Source organism: Parasteatoda tepidariorum, chromosome 4, assembly GCF_043381705.1.
Source record: "Parasteatoda tepidariorum isolate YZ-2023 chromosome 4, CAS_Ptep_4.0, whole genome shotgun sequence".
Classification (NCBI taxonomy): Eukaryota; Metazoa; Arthropoda; class Arachnida; order Araneae; family Theridiidae; genus Parasteatoda; species Parasteatoda tepidariorum.
In genome coordinates this window covers 100,762,710-100,783,146 of record NC_092207.1, presented here as the reverse complement: position 1 = coordinate 100,783,146, position 20,437 = coordinate 100,762,710, and the positions used below count along the sequence as shown (strand labels likewise).

At 31.8% G+C, this 20,437-nt stretch overlaps 1 protein-coding gene across 1 annotated transcript in view; it reads left to right on the top strand.

Annotated features, from left to right (window-relative positions):
- The window catches only part of LOC107438857 (cytochrome P450 2J1), a 24,103-nt gene extending 3,666 nt beyond the window's left edge, over positions 1–20,437 (top strand). Inside the window, exons 3-7 of the mRNA XM_071180259.1 lie at positions 946–1,273; positions 9,998–10,197; positions 15,054–15,317; positions 18,532–18,705; positions 20,236–20,437. Of these exons, the coding sequence (XP_071036360.1) occupies positions 946–1,273; positions 9,998–10,197; positions 15,054–15,317; positions 18,532–18,705; positions 20,236–20,408 (1,139 nt within the window). The 3' untranslated portion in view covers positions 20,409–20,437. The remainder of the gene's footprint in view (positions 1–945; positions 1,274–9,997; positions 10,198–15,053; positions 15,318–18,531; positions 18,706–20,235) is intronic.

The following is a 20,437-nucleotide window of genomic DNA, read 5'->3' as shown; positions in this document are numbered from 1 at the left end:
ATGTTGCTCTTAATTTAGTGTATTTATAATCTGTAAGTTATAAGTAAGCAACTTCAGTTGAGCCTAATGGTCTCTGCGTGGTGCTTTTAGATTTCAAATGCAAAAATAAGAAAGAAAGAAAGAAATTTGCTTATAACTGAAAAAAAAAGCGAAATTAGAAAGAAAAACATTGTCCTGGAAGCAAAGAGGCATTTTAAGTAGGCTTCGATTAAACTTTAAAAAAATTAGGTAATTTATGGATGAGATAAATTGAGCAGACGAAAAAATTAATTTATTTTAATTATGTAATCCCTTATCATTTGCACTTGGTCTACACACTTATTCAATAAATAAGTGAAAATTTAGTTTTTCAGTTTTCAACATCGAGTCATCAAACCGGAATACCAACGAAAACCATCTTGCTTTAGTTTACAGATTTGAAAAATTCCAACAAATGTAAATAAAATAAAATAAAAATATGTAACATTCTCAAAAAAATGCAACAAAATATTTTATGACGCTAACGTTAGTACTTTAACGTATTTTAAAAGATAAAAGAATACAAAAAAGGCATACAAAAACTGATACTGCGTCTACCAAAGTGTTTTGACTGAAGTAGAGATTGTGTCAAAAGTGCTTAACTTTTTGAAAATATTATAAAGAATTAACGTTATTGTTGTATCGAAAAAAAGCTCTTATTTTGTAAAAACTGCAGATTTAAACAAAAATGTGTTAGGGAAAGATCTTAAGCTGGTCAATTTTTTTAAAACTCAGTGCAAGATTTAAGAACTGTCAGAAACGTATGATCAACAGGATTCGAATTGGCCATGCATTCGCAATCCTCACATTTTCACTGGCATTTAATTTTTGGCAATTGAGCTCATGATTTGATCCTTTTTGTGAAGGATTAAACTCATGCTGTGCTATACAGAATATTTTATATCCTTCTTTTAATCCTATAAACAGGCATTGTTGGTATCAAAGGTGAAGCTTGGAAAACCTTAAGAAAGTTCTTTCTTGGACAATTCAGGGAGAGAGGAATGAACGTGATTAAGGATTCAGGATGCATGTACGACATCATAAGAGAGACAATTGGTGATTTGAAGGAAACAAAGGGCAAACCGGTGGATATTGCCAACATTGTTCTGACTAAATGTAATGCTATAATGCGTCAGACATTATTGGGAGGCGATGGAATGAGCGAGAAAGAGATGCGAGAATTTAATGAAAATTACTTTCAGGCTTTGGCAACAATGACGGCTCCCACACTTCTTCTCAGTGGAAATATAGCTAAGTACGTATGTTTTTATTTTATTGACTTGAATAATTATTATCTTTCTAATTGATGAGAGGTTATAAGTGAATCGAGCGGACATGTAATATTTTTTAGCATAGTTTTTGTGAGAATTGGGTGAGTTATTATTGCCGATAAGGGAGGGATGTTTTTGGTGACGATCGTTGTAAAAGCATGAATTCCGAAATGAATGCCTTGAAAGGAGATTATGTGAACATATAATAGAGTTTGAGAACTATTACTCAATTTGCTCTTCGATCAGATCTCTTTCATCTATTGCTTTCATTCAACTGTTTCATGGATTCTAGTCATTCTTTTTTTGCTTTAATTATCTTTTAATTCATTATTATTCATTATTAATAATTCATTTTTATTATCTGTTAATATTTTTGAATTATTTTATTATTTTTTTAAAATTATCCTTTTGCTTTTTCATTTCTGATTTTACCGTTCCTGAAAATGTTTGATTATTGCACTTCACAATATTTTGAGATAAATACACTAAACATTCTGTTTACGTTTCACTGCATTCATGAACTAGAAACTTGTCAACTTTTGTGTGTGTGGAATGGATTCAATTAAAGTAGTTGGACATTTTCTCTTACGTGCTTTGCTATTTAGGAAAATTTTCTTTAGAACAATTTGATTATGAAATAAGTCAATTTTATAGTCTGCAAGATCCTTTACATAAAAATCTATTATACTGTATTAATACACAGTAAAATACTGTTATTAATACACTGTGCAGTATTATCTTAGTAGTTAACCTTTCTAGAAAACATTTAACAGATAAAAAGTTTAGTTTATGGAATTTTTACTGTGTTAAAAACTAAAATGGTCTTAATGACTCTTCCAACCATCTTTGTATGTGTGATTTGACTCATAAAACAAAGGTAATTTTGAAAGCGAAACCTTCCAGAGGGAAAATAAACGGGTTAAACGGAGAAGAAACAAAGTCACAAAGCTCCATTATACATCTTTCAACAAAAAGGATAGTTCACATTTGTTTGGAATCACATTTCTTATAAACAGAAACACATTAAAACACCGTCCCATCCTTTTTCTCATTCATTATAGCCCCCCTCCGTAGAAGACTAATCGAAAAACACCATTTTCAATAGAGCATCACTGGCTGCGACCTCTTTGATCAGCCAGCGAAAGGGACCGAGGCGGTATTTGTCTTTGTTAAACTGTACTACGGTAAAGTGCTCGCTCAACTCAAATCGATGAGCTACCATCCTCTGTGCTGAGAATCAAAATTTTAACGTCTTCGGATTCAAACCCTGTCCCCATTCTGCGTTTCATTGATCTATCATTATTACTCGGAATATCACTTTCTATAATGATTCGTTTTTTAATCCACAGTTAATGGGAATAGATTTGTTTTAGGTTGTAAAAAAATATGTCACTTGTAACGAACTAAAAAAATAATTATATATCGCTATCGTTAACATAATTATCTGAATATGCTTTTCGGGATTCTTATATTATAAACCTCAACCACAACAACTGTTTCTTTACACTGATTGTTATATCGAAACAAAAATTTATAGAACTGAAATATTCCTANTAAAATACTATGTCTTTGATGATAATATATTATGTCTTTGTGCTAGAACATTGTGTTCATTGGCGAGCGAGCGCAGCGAGCCATGGTTCACGGCGTGAACCACATAGGATTGCGTAGCAATTCTCGGGGGTTGGCGAGCGTTAGCGAGCAGGGGGCGGAGCCTCCTAGTTTAAGAAAATTTTCTTAAGAACAATTTGATTATAAAATAAGTCAATTTTATAGTCTGCAAGATCCATTACATAAAAATCTATTATACTGTATTAATACACAGTAAAATACTGTTATTAATACACGGTGCAGTATTATCTTAGTAGTTATAAGCTTTCTAGAAAACATTTAACAGATAAAAAGTTTAGTTTATGGAATTTATACTGTGTTAAAAACTAAAATGGTCTTAATCACTCTTCCAACCATCTTTGTATGTGTGATTTGACTTATAAAACAAAGGTAATTTTGAACGCGAAACCTTCTGGAGCTTAGGTCACCAAACTTTTTTGATCATCGACCCCTACATAATTTTTCGAAATCTCCATCGGCCCCCATGAAAAGTAATTTTCTGTTAATTAAAATAAAACTCTATTAGATACTGTGTTTGTACATTTATTTTATAATTTTAAACATTTATTAAAGTAATAGTACATTGTGTAACAATAGTTTTATGAAAAATATATTAATGTTGAAATTTAAATACCTTAATATTTATTAAATACTAATAAGTAATTATGAATAAGTAGAAATAATAAGTAAAGTAACTGCAGATATATTGCTTCTTAATCAATGAGATGGGTGTGTCTGGTGTTCGCTATATTAGGTTCAAAATTGGTCAATTTTAATCTTAAATCCCCTCGAAACACCACATTTGATTTATTTCTGTTCTTAGTTAAGATTGAATTTACGTGACTGAAACCGGCTTCAACCATATAGGAACTTAGAAGTGCTAGCATAAACGGCTGAGCTATTTCGTAAAGTTTTACATATTTTCGCATTATATTTATATTTGTCCAAAATTTGCTTATTGTTAAATTTTCAAAAAGCGTCTTTGCTTCAAAATCCGATAATAATTCAGCAAGCTCATTTTGCAGATTGATGTTCACGTTTGCAATTTGAGCAGAAAATAGCGCAATAATCCAATCAGGGATGTTAAAGTTTTCCAAACTACAAAGCGCAGTTTAAAATAGTCGCTCAATTTTTGAAGATGATGTGCATATATTTCCAAGTCTTCTTCTTTTATTCCGTCAGTCGCAGATTTGAGAAATGCTGATAATCCTTACGTATCAATGAAGATCTAAATAAATTTAATTTTACTTGGAAGCCTAACAGTATTGTTCAAGCTTCGATAATTGTTACATCTTTTCCTTGCAGCTTTGTTTGAACATTATTAAATTTTCCAAATAAGTCCGCTAAATAAAAAATATGGTTCTTATTGTTTTGGAGTTCATCACTCAGAACAGGGTTTATTTCGCTGAGAAATTCGGTCGTGGAGTCAAATAACTCAAAGAGCCTTTGCAAGCATACACCTCTACACAACCATCTAACTTCGGTGTGCAGAAGTAATTGGTTAAATAACTCGACGTTCTCTTCACAAAGTTTGGAAAATATTCTTGATTTAAGAGGTTGGGCTTTAATTTGATTGATACACTTAATACAAAACTGTAAAGCTTTAGGTAACTCTGGACTCAGACTAAGTTGTAACTCTGAACTAAGTGTTAGTAACTCTGAACTAAGTTGTTCCTTTGCAACACACAATGAATAGTGCATATACCGGGCACTTTTTCTTTGAGAAATGTAGCAAAACCTCGGTAACGCCCTATCATATAGCAGGTGCCCCATCTGTGGCTACCGCTATTATACTTTCAAGCGGAATATCATATTTATTAATTTATTTAAATATTCTTGCAAGCATCTAAAAATTGTCTCACCTTCTCCATCAGTTTCAAAATATTTAGCAAATAAAAATTCATCAATGACTTGTCCTAACGTACATCATAATAGCAGAAACGCCAAAAACAGATTCATCAAGTTGAATAGAGCACTTGCAATTTTAAATACGTAAAGACTTGTTTCACCGCAATAAATATACGTTTTATGTTCTATAAAGAAACTGACATCAAGTCAATTATAAAAAAAATTCACAAATTTCACAAACTCAACTAAGTATGTGTGATTTGCGTATTAAGAACTGTTTTTTCTTCGACCCCCAATCTACCCTTCCAATTCGTATCGACCCCCTGGATCAGATCGACCCCCGCTTTTGTTAAATAGACCCCTGGGGTCTATATAGACCACTTTGGCGACCTCTGTTCTGGAGGGAAAATAAACGGGTTACCCGGAGAAGAAACATAGTCACGTCTTTCAACAAAAAGGGGCAGAAAAACTTTTGCAGTATTCGTTTACATTTGTTTGGAATCACATTTCTCATAAACAGAAACACATTAAAACACCGTCCCATCCATTTTCTCAATTTCCCCTCCGTAGAAGACTAATCGAAGAACACCGTTTTCAATAGACCACTCTGAAGTCAAGCATCACTGGCTGCGACCTCTTTGATCAGACAGCGAAAGAGATCTAGGCGGTATTTGTCTTTGTTAAACTGTACTATGGTAAAGTGCTCGCTCAAATCGATGAGCTACCATCCTCTGTGCAGGGAATCAAAATTTTAACGTCTTCGGATTCAAACCCTGTCCCCATTGTGCGATTCATTGATCTATCATTATTACTCAGAATATCACTTTCTATGATGATTCGTTTTTTATTACACAGTTAATGGGAATAGATTTGTTTTAGGTTGTAAAAAAATATGACACTTGTAACGAACTAAAAAAATAGTTATATATCGCTATCGTTAAAATAATTATATGACTATGCTTCTCGAGATTCTTATATTATCAACCACAACAACTGTTTCTTTGAACAGATTGTTTCATCGAAACAAAAATTTATAGAACTAAAATATTCCTAATGCTATTGGGACCCAATTAAAATTTTATCATTTTGACTGGATACTATTTTAGTTTTTTCCATAAGCTTATTTTTAAATTTTTATTGAATTTTTTTTTACTATAAAATATCTTTTGCCCATGAGAATATATTCAGCAATGGTGCGGAAATTAATTCTCTCTATCTCTCTGTAATAAAATATCGTAAAAGCCGCGACTGTTTTGTGTGTTCAACTTGTTTTGCTGCAAAAAAACTGTAAGACTTAGAGACTTGAAATGACTAAGGATTGTAGAAAATGTACATGAAGTAAGATGGAATAAAAAAAGAATAATATTTGACAATTATTTCTAGAATTATTAACTTGTAGGAGGAAAATAATATGTTGGGTCAATCTCTGTCCAGTTGAAATGCAACAAGGGAGTTGACTAGCTAAAAGAGCCACTTTTGTTTCGAAATTGTTGCAAATCTAAGTGCTTTTTCTTGAAGTGCTGAAAATGACGTTTCATTTATTTCTTCCTATTGAAAGTCACACACCGTATTCCTTAGGTTCAATTCTTTTCGAGTACAGATGATTATTTTTCAAATCTAGGTATTAGTCTATTTCATTATGATTAACAGATAATCAAAGTGTTATTAAGTAAACCTACAATAATTGTATATTTAAAAACTAAATGTATATTTTGAGTTTTTGTGCGAAATATTGACGTTTAAAGTAGAGAAAAAATATCAGTGGTGAAGAAGATATTACGGAGGCTTGGTGGAGCTAGTGACTCCGAGTTCTTTTAAATAGTTATTTTTAATTCATTATTAAAATTTCATTCGTAGAATTCTATTTCACGTTGAATACAATTATACGTAAAATTTAACTTAAAAGTAAATGTAGCTTATTAAAAAGAAAATATAACTTTTTTCTCATTTAATAATTGTGAAATGGCAAGTAAATATCTTTACCATAAAATTTTGCATTTTAACGTCATATTAAGTGCTTACTTTATAATATAATTACAATACTTTACCTTTTAATTCTAATTTTTAATTCTGAATAGCAATCAAAGATTACGCTATACCACAGAGGAACATTTCATGGCGAATTCTGTTTTACCTACATTACAAATTTTAAGTATGAAAAAAATGAAGTGCAAACAAATCAAGAGCTTCACATATTGAAAATTCTTTTCACACTATCAAAATGCAAACAAATTATGACATGATTACTTCCACGCTGCTTAATCCTCTGCTCTAATTAATTTGCATTTTGTTATTCTGAAGAAGAAAAAAACTACATTTGAATTTTCATTAGATTTAGCAGAAATTAGATTTTACTTCATTTTGCACTTAAACTTTTAAATAAGTAATAGAGGTGAAACAGAATTTTTCATGAAAATTTTTTCCTATGGTATAGCGTCCTCAGACGGTATGATAAATGAATGTTACAGTTATAAACTAGAAAATAAGGGAGTAAATATGTAAATAATATTCATCTTATTCTTGACGGAGGTTCTCCCGATTATCAGCAGATGGTAGAACAATAAAAGGCGTTTATAACTTCCTCTTGATGATACGAATGCATTGATTTACACAAATATGAGCTGCTATGACGTCATAGGAGGACTGCAAGACTTCCGGTTTGCTTTGTTTGCTTTTTTAAGATGCTGGTTGAATGCAGGAAAATTTCGTAATAAATTTTATTAATTTTATGCTGATGATAGCCTAAGATATTTGGAACTTAAAAGTCATTTGATTATAACGAGATTTTTCCGTCCAATGAGAATGCACGAAACGGTCACTATTATCAAATATTTTTAGTTAAAAATACTTGCGTTCTTTAAATGTATTGGTGTTTGGAAATGCCCCTGAATTTTGGAAAATGAGTCTTAATAAGAGAAAGTAAACGGTGTAAAATCAAAGTAACTACACTGTAAAAGATAGGGTTTCTCAAAATTGTGCAAAAATGTGTCAAAGTAGCTCCAAAACAAGTATAATTGAATTTGCAAACGTCATGTACTCATTATTGCATATAGTGTAATACGTAATACTCAAAATTAACCATGTATTACTCAAAATTGGAACAGCTCTGATGGAAATAAACCTGCTGCAAAGGTTGATTACAGATCTTAAGATTTCTGAAATAAATTTGGAATGGAGGTAAATTTTTATTTAATTAGATTTTCTTTTCGTACACTTCATCTAATAAGGTTTGTCACAATTGATGATGATGTGACATTTTGTGTCATTTTTGAGACAATGCAATTTGCTCAAAAATGAATGTATGCTATTTCAATTTTGAACACATTACTATATACTCAATAATGAGTACACGAGTTTTCAAATTAGATCGTATTTGTTTAGGAGTTCTTTTTATAGTGTGTTAACCCTTTGCGCAATTTTGCAACACATTAGTAACTAAGACATCAGGCAGAGTATTATTAAAATTTATCTGCTAGTCTGAGGTCATTTATGAGCCATCCAGTGGCGTACGCAGAATTTTTTCAAGGGGGGTGTTCATAATTTTCCGAAACCACTAAAAGAAATTCGAGTCTGTAATAAAGCACTATTATTTCCCTAATTTAGACAGCTAGACAATTTTGACTTTTTATTTAGACAACATTGTTTAGTTAAATTTTGATTTGATTTTTTAAGTTTAAGAACATAATGTAATATATTCTAAAAAAAGTCCAATGTCATATGGGTGGGAAGTAACACTTTGAGGGCCACTTTCACATTCATCAGATTTTGTTATGTTAAAAACGTTTTCTTCAACGGAAATATCACATTTCTGTACAACAGAAAAACTTACATTGGTACTAGATGCTGCCACCTCACTAATTTCAGGCATCGGTTTTTTCGCAAAATAATTAAAAATTGTTAAATTCTTGCGTTTTGACATCCTAAAGATCCAAGAACAGCAAATAAATATATATATATATGGATTGGTACAGAAATATCCGCTATGCTACAATCTCAAAGTTTCGAGCTGGAATTAATAACTTCAACGAGCACAGTATCTCCAATGGTATTGTTACTGATTTCTTCACTAGTCGAAATAGTGGCGGCGACGGGTTCGGCGATTGTTGTAGTAGTTAATTTACGTCGCACTAGAGCTGCACGATGGGCTATTGGCGACGGTCTGGGAAACACCCCTGAGGATGATCCGAAGACATGCCATCGCAATTTTGATCCTCTGCAGAGGGGATGGCACTCCCGCTTCGGTAGCCCGACGACCTGCACGCGAAATCGAGCACTTTACGGTAGAACAGTTTAATGAGGACCAATACCGAACACTCTCAGTCCCTACGCAGGCTGATCCAAGTGGTCACCCACCCGCGCACTGACCGTAGCCAGTGATGCTTGACTTCGGTGATCTGCTGGGAACCGTGTCTTAACGATCAGTCCACTGCGGGACTTGAATGAACTTTTTGTTGAGATAAATCAAAACAGATTTAGTGGCAAGCTCCGAAAGACAAACGGGAGAGATAACTCTTAGTCTGACTAACTAACTCCACTGTACTCCGTTCCCCCTTTTATATAATTTTTCACCGCTTCTCCAAAATTCTCGAATTGTCTCAAGACGGCAGAACGTCTAGGATTCCAGAATCATCGCGTCAAGACCTCGCGAATGACAACAGCCAGTCTCGAAAACTATACTGGTAGGACAGAAAGGAACCAAAAGCACAACCCTATTATAGTTAATGTTTTTTCAGTATTCTGAGAAATACCGTGAGAAAAAAAAGTAGGCATAAGGCTAATAAAAATATATAGTCTGAAAAAATAATAGCTCGCATAATTTCTACTAAAATTTTTATTTTTGCCATTTTGTCTGAGCTCAAGGGGGGTGTTTAAACCCCTAAACCCCTCCCTTGCGTACGCCACTGGAGCCATCCATCTTTAAGAGTTAACTTTAAGATGGTACTTTCTTGTAGCTGGGTGAAAAGATATTAAATACTTTATATCCTAGATAAAGATGCTTCGCTACCAAATCAGAAAACGTATTGAAGAGACTTACTTCAGCTCCTTATTGCTTAAAGAATAGTGGTAGCTGAAAATCGTTGAACGTTTAGAAGTAAAAAGTATTACATTTCTAATGGTTTGTAACATTTTTGGCAGACACGTAAAACTGTTTTGGAAAGAGTTGATAAAATAAACTCTTATAGTTTTACGTTAATCTTAATTAAACCTATTTTAAATCTCTGTAAAATATACTGTTTGTTATTCCGTAGGTATTTTATTATTCCTTTCACCAAAGGCTTCAGCGAGAGTAGAAAACAGCATTTTTACATGAGAGACACTTTGTACAAAGTTCTCAACAGAAGAAGGAAAACATTTGATGAGGCTAATATACGGGATTGTTTTGATGCTTTTTTGAAAGAAAAAATGGACAGGAAAGCTAAAAGTGATCCAACAGCAAAATATTTTACAGGTGCTCATTAAATTTGCTCCCCTTGTCATAACTAAAAGCCAATCTATAAAATTTTTTAGCCTATGTATCGATGCAATTATTAGTTACCCATTCTTTAGTATATAACACAACTCGATTCTAACTTGGGGTACCTTTTGATAGAGTACGGTTAGCATAATCGGTATCTTTGTCCTCGCGAATTAAATCGTTCTTACAAAAAGCCAGTATGTCTCCAAAGAAGGACATGAAGATTAAAGTTTTACGATTTTTAGACATGATGATGGCAACGTGTTCAGCATTGATTCACCATGTTGCAGGAACTGATTTAAGCTAACGATTATTTTTTCTTTTTGAATTCAATTATAAAACTTATTTGCCCAAATATAAACCAATTTTATAATTGGATGCAAAAATCGCTATGCTAAGTAAATATTTAGTATTTTATGCCATTTGATATAAGAGTTATAAAAACTTTTGAACTGTAAGACTTACAAATGTTGAATGTTAAAATAATTTCAAATCACCTTGTTATAAATGGTAAAATCCAAAAACGGTCAAGCAGTTATTAAAAAAATATTTCTTGTCAGAAAAATTACCTATTTTTAAATATTTTTTTCGAAAGAAACAAGATAATTATAATTTTAAATCAAACTATAGCAAAATATTGTTTTAATGAAGTTGAAATTTCAGCTACCGATATTTATAGAAATCTATTTCATAGTTCACTTCTAAAAGATACTTCGGAATATTAATCTTCTTAATATTTCACACGTCAATTTAAATCTGTTTTCACAAATAGAAAACTGTTATAGTGGTATTTGGAAGGGAAAACAATCGAAGAAAATGCTTTATTCCTTACAAATATATCGTAGAAGACAGATTTGTTCTGATAAGCAACGATAAAGCTAATATTAATATTTGTGTTACTAGTTTTTATTTGATAAAAAAACTGCTCTCAAAGTAAGGACTGGTGTGAGTTTATCTTGAAAACATCAACTATCACTCTTTTTATTTGTTAAAAACATTATAAATACCAGTCATCCTTTTTTATTCTAAAATTATTAATTTCAGTAAACAGTTTTTGGCTTCGATAGTTTTCTCTTAATAAATTTTTGCTACACAACCTGTTGGGTTATAATGTTTTTCCTTTTATCTAACGTAGTGAATGTGGAGAAAACAAAATATATGTATTGTGGTACAATGGAAACCATCCCTAAATTGTTTAAAATAGATTCTTTTAAATTTGAATCTGTAAAAAATTTTACTCATTTAGGATCAGAAATAAACTATCAAAATGACATCAATCCTGAAATCAAAAAAAGAATAATCGCAGCCAATCGCTGCTTCTATGGTTTAAGATCATTATTGAAATCTCACTTAATAAAAAGAAAGACTAAGATCTTACTTTATAAGGTATTAATCAAGTCAGTTTTGACTTATGCTTCAGAGACATGGACTTTAACAAAAAGGGAAGAAAAGTTATTAGCAACCTTCGAAAGGAAGGTCCTACGAACCATCTTTGGCCCTATACTCGATAACGACAACTGGAGGAAAAGATATAATTTTGAAATATATAGAATCTTTGATGGCGATGATATCATTAAATCTATTAAATTAAGTAGAGTGAGATGGGCCGAGCATGTAGTGAGAATGAGCCCAGAACGAACAGCATTGAGAGTCTCTAATGCAACCCCCTCCAATAAAAGGCCAAGAGGAAGGTCCAAAAAGAGATGGAAGGACTGTGTGGATGAGGATTTTGGCACCCTAAAAGTAAAGAACTGGAAAACAATTGCTGGGAGAAGGGCAGAATGGGAAAAGCTTCTGAGAAAGGCCCAGGCTCACAAAGGGCTGTCGTGCCAATGCTGATGATGATTTTATCTAACGTAAAATACCATGCATTAACACTAGACAGACTGAACTTTGCTGTATACCTAGAAGGACTAAAGGGATCAGTGTGTGCTTTTCCCAGATAGTTGGCGTGTAAATCAATTAGACATACAAAATCTTTAAGTAAAACTTCAATTAATTTAATAAAACACTTTTTACAGACTTGATTATCATCATCGAAGTTCTTTGATTTTTTATTTTATTTGGTTAACGAAAATATTTGATTAAATGGACTTTTCAATTGTACTTATGCATTAGTTTCAATTGAGTTTTCTTTTCCCAATAAATAATAATTATATATACGTTGAAATACTTTTATTATTTTTTTTATAAAAGATGGGGTATCTCATACTTATTAAAAAGGAACCTTATTCATAAATATTATAAAATACCTTTTTTACATACGGGGCCGCTCTGGCCCTCTCGTCATTCTAGGTATATAAGATTCTAGGTAGATACGTTCATATAAGGCCAACACACGAATGATTAAATAAGTAATTAAAAGGGATCAAATTATGAAAAGTTAAAAATACTCAACATTTTCACTAAATTAACTTTTGAATTACAGCGAAATAAAAAACGAGTGGAGTTCTGGACGAAATGAAAAACGAGTATGATTCGACATTAGGTTTAAACTTCGAAAATTATTTCAATTTGATCAAAACTCTTATGCAAAGTTACTAAAATGAACAGTGCAAAAAAAAAAAAAAAAAAAAAAAAAAAAAAAAAAAAAAACGGACCACTTTGAATAATTTTTGATCTAGTGATTAGATTTTCACGTTCTAAGTCTCAATCTTGCTCTCAATAGCATATTGATCTCAAATATGCAAATTAATTAACAAGTGCAGACGATATTTTAAGTTATGAAATCAGACACAGAAACGTACTTTCTCTGCCTAAACATCCTTTTGTTCGACGGAAACCTGACCCCCAAAGTACAGGGGGTAGCCATAATCTGGGAAATAGGGTCCCAATAATTTGGTTAGAAAAACGCTCCAAAGTTTGGACCCTTTAATGTTTATTTAACTTTTTATGTATTTCACTATATCTCAAGAAATTTTCAAGCGAATTGAAAATTTTCGCACACAATTATAAAATTCTTATACCCAAAGATGAATTTTCCATAGATTAATTTTCATAGAAAAATTTCCATGCTATATATCAAAAGATGAATCCAGCAAAAATGAATTTTAGTAAATATTTATTATTTTTTATTATTTCATTTAGTAACAGTCGAAAATTTTTGAATTGTAAGGTATAGAAATTTTTACTCCATTTTAAAGTATGTAATTTTGCAACTTACAATTCAAAGTCTTCTACTATGAACCATCATTAAATAATAAAAAAATAATAAATATTTTCTAAAATTTATTTTTTACATGGAATTATTCTCAGATGAACGAAATTTATAATCGTGCGCAAATATTTTTATATTCGCGTAGAAAGTTCTTGAGAAATACACAAAAGGTAAAATTCGGGTTCAAACTTTGTACCGCTTTTCTGACCAAACTATGGGGACCCTATTTTCTGGAGTGCGGCTACTACCCTTTATTATGGGGGTCAGAAATCCGAAAACGTCTAAAAAAATATTTATGTTTATTCAGAAAAAGGACGTTTTTGTGTCAGATTTTATAATTTAAAATATCGTCTACACTTTTTAAGTAGCATGTTTTAGGTCACCTTCTTGAACAATAAAGTTCTGGAACGTGAACACTCGATCATTAAATCAAAAGTTATTCAGGGTAGTTCATTTTTTTTTTTGTGTGCACTGTATTTAAGACCTTGCTATTTCCATGTTTGCTGTTACTAAGTTATTGTTTTAATTTTCTTTTTTTACATATTGATAAAAAAAATTTCAGATGAAGCTTTTGTGGTTTCTTTAATTCAAATTATTGGAGACGGTGTGTATTTTATGGCAATATTTATCGGAGCGTTTATTCGGGTTCTGCTCGAACATCCAGAAGAGCAAGAGAAGGTGTATTCAGAATTGCTTGAAGTAGTTGGTGAAAGCAGAGAGCCCGGAATGGAGGATAAAAGCAAACTAACCTACACAAATGCTTTCATTTCGGAAGTAATGAGAACAACGGNAAGAAAAATATGTGAACTGTTTGCAATTTCAAATTAATATTTAAATGTACAGGTTTAGAATTTTCTACAGTGAAAAGTTTTCGGAACTTCAGTATTCAAAAAAGTATACAAAACCTAGACGTTAAAAACGTATCCAATGAGCGCGCAAAGCGAGCATTGGATTGCGAAGCAATCCGAAATGAACTACGAAAGCAGTTCCGGGGGTTGGCGAGCGGCAGCGAGGAGGGGGCGAAGCCTCCTAGTATTTATTATTTTTTATTATTTCATTTAGTAACAATCGAAAAATTTTGAATTGTAAGTTATAGAAATTTTTACTCCATTTTAAAGTATGTAATTTTACAACTTACAATTCAAAGTTTCACAACTATCATTAAGTAATAAAAAAATAATAAATATTTTCTAAAATTTATTTTATGCATGGAATTACCCTCCGATGAACGAAATTTATAATCGTGTGCAAATATTTTTCTATCCGCTTAAAAAGTTCTTGAGAAATACACAAAAAGTAAAATTAACATTAAAGGGTCCAAACTTTGAACCACTTTTCTGACCAAACTGTGGGGATCCTATTTTCTGACTACTCCCCTTTATTATGGGGGGGGGGGGATCAGAAATCCGAAGCCGTCTGAAAAAAAATTTATGTTTTTTCAGAAAAAGGACGTTTTTGTGTCTGATTTCGTAATTTAAAATATCGTCTGCACTTTTTAAGTAGCATGTTTTAGGTCACCCTCTTGAACAATAAAGTTCTGGAACGTGAACACTCGATCATTAAATCAAAAGTTATTCAGGGTAGTTCATTTTTTTCTTTTTGTGCACTGTATTTAAGACCTTGCTATTTCTATGTTTGCTGTTACTAAGTCATTGTTTTAATTTTCTTTTTTTTTTTGATAAAAAAATTTCAGATGAAGCTTTTGTGGTTTCTTTAATTCAAATTATTGGAGACGGTGTGTATTTTATGGCAATATTTATCGGAGCGTTTATTCGGGTTCTGCTCGAACATCCAGAAGAGCAAGAGAAGGTGTATTCAGAATTGCTTGAAGTAGTTGGTGAAAGCAGAGAGCCCGGAATGGAGGATAAAAGCAAACTAACCTACACAAATGCTTTCATTTCGGAAGTAATGAGAACAACGGATGTTTTTCCACTTCTCGTTGGATTGATCTGCAACAGTAAGAGCTGAAGTACATCTTTATATCTTTTAACAAATTAAGCTCAAAATTTTCCATTTTGTTCTTTTTCTTAAAATAAAAAAAAGACATAAAGTGTAGTAGTTTAATCACTTCATTCCAAGAAAATGAGGACATTTTGTATACCATAATATATTATTAAAATATCAATAAATTCATCAAAAATGATTCGAGGGAGGTTTTATTAAACTAAAAGTGGTAGTCAATAACAGAAAATATTCACTCAGTAAAAGCACAAATGTCCAACCACATTTTTTTAAAGCAGTTTTTTGTTACTACAAGATATTCCCTCCAAAGGGACTCACTAAGTTTTCACAGCATGTTAACAGTAAATATCAACCTGAACTAACTCTTTTATTTTTATCAATTTATTTGCGCATACCAGCCAACTTTTACGTCTTTCTAAAAAGTTTTTTTCTGTGATAGTGAATATTTTTTATTGTATGCAAATACTTAATTCATCTTCTGCAATCATCACAGTAAGATAACTACCAGAGCTTTTTGTAAACCCGAATATATATGAAACAGGTAGTAATACCATTTCATATATAACTTATTTTAGACAGAAATAAAGAAATTGGCCACCAATGCATATTAAAAGTTATAAAGCGTAGACGAGGCAGTTTATTGAGTCAGAAAATAATTACCAAAGGATCTTGGCGGACATTTGTTACTTGCGAAAACAAGCTTTTTTGTTGACATTTTCATCTTTTTCGGTATCTAAACAGCTTTCATAATATATATATACAAGATCTATTTACCAAGATGGAATAGACTGGAGTTCAGTGAACTGTAAGAATTTCCAATCTAAAATAATCGGCAGCTGTCTGCCCTTCCAATTAACTGTAAATTTCATGGCGAAGAACATTTTTTACCTTTAAGGTTTTAAAACCATTCGTAACTAGTTTAGTTAAAAAAAATCACGAATACGAAACTATACTGTTTTTTAACCATTTACGATTGGCATGGTTTCAAAACTGTAACAAAGAAATTTAACTAGATGTAGAAAGTAGACTTTTCGTCAAGTAATGCGCATTGGAGTTATGTTGTGATTGAGTTGTGTTTTATGAAATGAACCGTGGAATGTGGGGTTGTTCCAACTATCGTAAGAGACTTCTTTGGTCAGTTTCATGATGCTGCGTGAATGAGAATTAGTTCAGGATCACAAATTGGGGAGCTCTTCTTGTGTTGAAGGGAACAAAAGATGGGACTCGAACTCGTACCCTCTTTCTGACAGTCCTCTCGGCTATGATGTGTACCGAGCATACAAGGAACAAAATGCCTTCATTAGGTGGTGTGATGAAATTCTGATTGTTTAACCGTATTACATGTAAATAGTTAATAAACGTTTTTTACGCATTTAACAGTTTGAATATCATCTTATTTATGATTAGTTGACTTTTTTGTTTGAATATGGCGAACAACTAAATAATAATTGTTATTAAACCATTTGGTGACGAGAAATTTATAACAGTGTGGTGTATCGGAATCTTGGTGAGTGTGTGTATCGTGTCGTTTATCGTCCACATTTGTAGAACATATTTAAGTTGTTCAAAAATTATCATGACCTTTTTTCCAAATTCAAGGATTCATGACGTCATTTTAAGTTACACTATCTCAAACGAATTCAAAATTATCGAATAGGAATGAGTTTTTAATAGGAATTAGTCATGAACAGAACCGTTAAAAGAGACATTCGTTGTAGTTTCTCGTCAACGGTATGCCTTTCAATACACAGAGTTTTGAAACCAAATGAACTGCACTGTATATAAAAAATAAACACGTCTGAAATGGGAAACATCGAATGCAATAGATACCTGCAACCTGCAAGTGACGTTACCGTATAGAGGTATGTGTCGATTTACTCAGGTTCGAAACACACGCGTGATGCGTCGCTTACAGGTATCCAATTAAATCTGTTTTAAATTAGGCATAATCACTTCACTTCTTCTCGATTTCCAAGTATAAATGGCGTCTAGATCAGTGATTCCCAATGTGGTCTATATCAACCCCCAGGAGTCGATGACAGCCTGCAAGGGATCCATGTCAAGTGAAAAAAAATCGGGGGACCATTAAATGAAAATGGGGGTCAACGATAGTAGATCTCATATAAACTGATCGTGACTTCAATTTTGGCATTTCATGAATGGAATAATCAACATACACCGATAGTACCTATTTACTTACATTATACTGCCTTTTAATATGAAGACATATATCTATCTAAATTCTACATAATTTATAAAAGTAGCTATGAAGTAAAACTTTTATTAAAATTTAAATTATTGGGATTATTTTCTGACATACTTGTATGAAACTGAATTATTATAAACTAGCAGTTGCCTGCAGCTCTACTCGAGTACGTTTCTTATTTTCTCTGCGTGTAAGGTTTTCTCTTGTAACAAAAAAGTATTTTTCAGCGGTAAATTAGTTTGAATTTTATTAATAAATGTATAAAATTAACATGTGTTTTTTCTTAAGTTGTTCACACTACACTTGACTGCAGTTAGAAATCTTTCACAGTGAGTAGCATAGCACTATACCAGCTGTCAAAAATACATTTGAAGTGGATGAACTTACAAATATCAGGTAAATAAGGGGTCTATCCAAAACCGAAAAACATGGCAAGGGATCTACGAGACATCAGGAACCACTGGTCTAGATCCTGATGGGTCGTTGAAACGTGGCATTTGTTTACGTTAATAACTGTTTCGAGTCCGTCAAGTATCAATTCTTTTAAGTGACACATTTTCTGTATACAACGATTTCACTCTATATTTCTCACAGGCATGAAACCACGAACGAATTACACAAAACAAAAATATATCACGGTTGCCATAAAAATTCATAAACAATTAACAAATATAAGTTAATAAGTAAAAGGCGAGAAAGAATTATATTCCATGCGCGATACGGAGCGGTATATAATTAACTTCACGTTAATGAACATTCTAATTTATGTGGAGAAACTTAGTTCAACTCTAACACTCCGCCATTTTGCGCATAAACGATTAGCTGGAGTAGATGTCATAGGTCATATGTGTGATCATCTTCTTTTTGAAGTACACCCCCATTGTATTTTTTTTAAATTTCTCACTCAAAATCCTACAATGAACCTAATTTTCCCCGGTATATTTTATTTCTTTATATTTATTACGCATTATTCATTGTCTTAAGTAAAACCTATTCATTTTAGAGGAGACATACGTGAATGGTTATAGAATACCTAAGGGCACAACAACGATTTATAATTTTTGGATGGCACACATGAATCCTGAAGATTATGAAGAGCCACAGAAATTTAATCCATCAAGGTTTATAGTAAAAGATGGAAAAAAGAAAGCTGAACTTTTACCCTTATTTGGAATAGGTGTGGTGTTTCATTTATTTATATTTTCTTGTTTATGATCTTCCTTAACATACAATAAAGCACAAGAGACTATAATTCCCAATGTGATAGATAAAATAGTCTGTTCTCAAGTGATACAATACACTTAAATGTTACTTTTTGTAATTCACTGTACTTGGGAGTGCAACACATAATATGTAAATTCATTTGTGAAAATTACAGATGTATAGTTTGAATGACACTTGCAATTTAAAAATATTTTTTTTTAATTCTTAATTTCTTTAAACATGTTGTAGACTAATTGTTTAATAAAATGCGATTCATCACATTATTTAACAAAATGCGATTCATCACATTATTTAACATGTCTCACGTTATATAGCTCGATCCGTCAAATATTTCGAGAGAAATGTACATTTGTTTTAATACAGGGTTTAATGACGCAAAAGTCTGAATCGGTTATACTGCGCCAAAACTGCGTAAAAAGCATTCATTCTCTTTTAGGTCATCTAATGAAACGATGTTAAATCAGACGTGAAACGTTATTTTTCATGGAGGTAATACCAATTTTAGAACTGATGAATTCATATGCATATAACTCGAGCACACATACTATAATTAACTAATTTTTACATACATTGAATTTTTGCTTCCTTTATCTTTAAAGTTATCGTTCAATAACGATATACAAGAAGAAAATAGAATAATTTTTATAAACACTGAAGAACAGTGACTTCCGTTAACTATCTGCAAGACTTGTTTTAATCATAAGAGATTAATTAAACCTATAATTAAATGCTGAATCATACATGTTGCTACCATTTTGCAAAAATGCATCGGCAAATCAAATGTTTTAAAAATTGAATGTCTAAAGATGCATGTGATTACATTAAAATTTTACAAATAAAAAGAAGGTCATTTATACATTTTCCCGTCTTTCAATGAGCCTATAGCTCAGTGGTCGACAAATTAGGGCTTTTTTTTTTCTTCCCAAGTACGTAGTCCAAACTTAAGCTGATCTAGATTTTCTAAAGAAAAAATTGGGTGCATCTCACAAGACGAGACTTTCTGACCACTAGTCTAGCTCTTTTATAGGAAAACTATATTTAATGGTGTGCATATTGTAAAACAATATTAAGAATAATTTTCAAAGATTCTAATTTTAAAACTTATGTTGGCAACTCCCACCGATCCATCGGTGGATATTCGATTCATCTCACAAGTCATCAAGTTTGTCAGATATGTATAGATTCTATATTCTTTGAATATAGAGGTAAAATTTCATTCTATTTTTAATGAGAGTGTTTTTCTGTTGTAGAGAAGTTGCAAAAGATTTTAAGTTAAAAACATTTATAATTTAGATTCGATGATCGTCTGTTAAGCTTTTTTAAAATCGAAATCTTGGTTAAGACAAAAAATTACTCTCTCTCAATTAAAATGAAAAAAAAAACGTATGACCAGCTTTGGTTCATGGCTTATCTTTGACTCAAAATAAATGTTTCTAATGATCTATAAATAATATCATTTACAAAAATACCTTTCTTTTCACAGGTAAGAGGTCTTGTATGGGAGAAGGATTTGCTATGATACAGGTTTTTCTTTTCTTGACAACGATCATTAAAAACTTTCGCTTAGAAAAGCCGTCTGCGGGAGATGAGAGTCAAAGTGTGTTTTTCAACTTCGACAAACTGAATGTATGTGCCCATTTCAGAAGCCACAAATAAATCTTATCCATGTTTTCGGGAAAATAAAA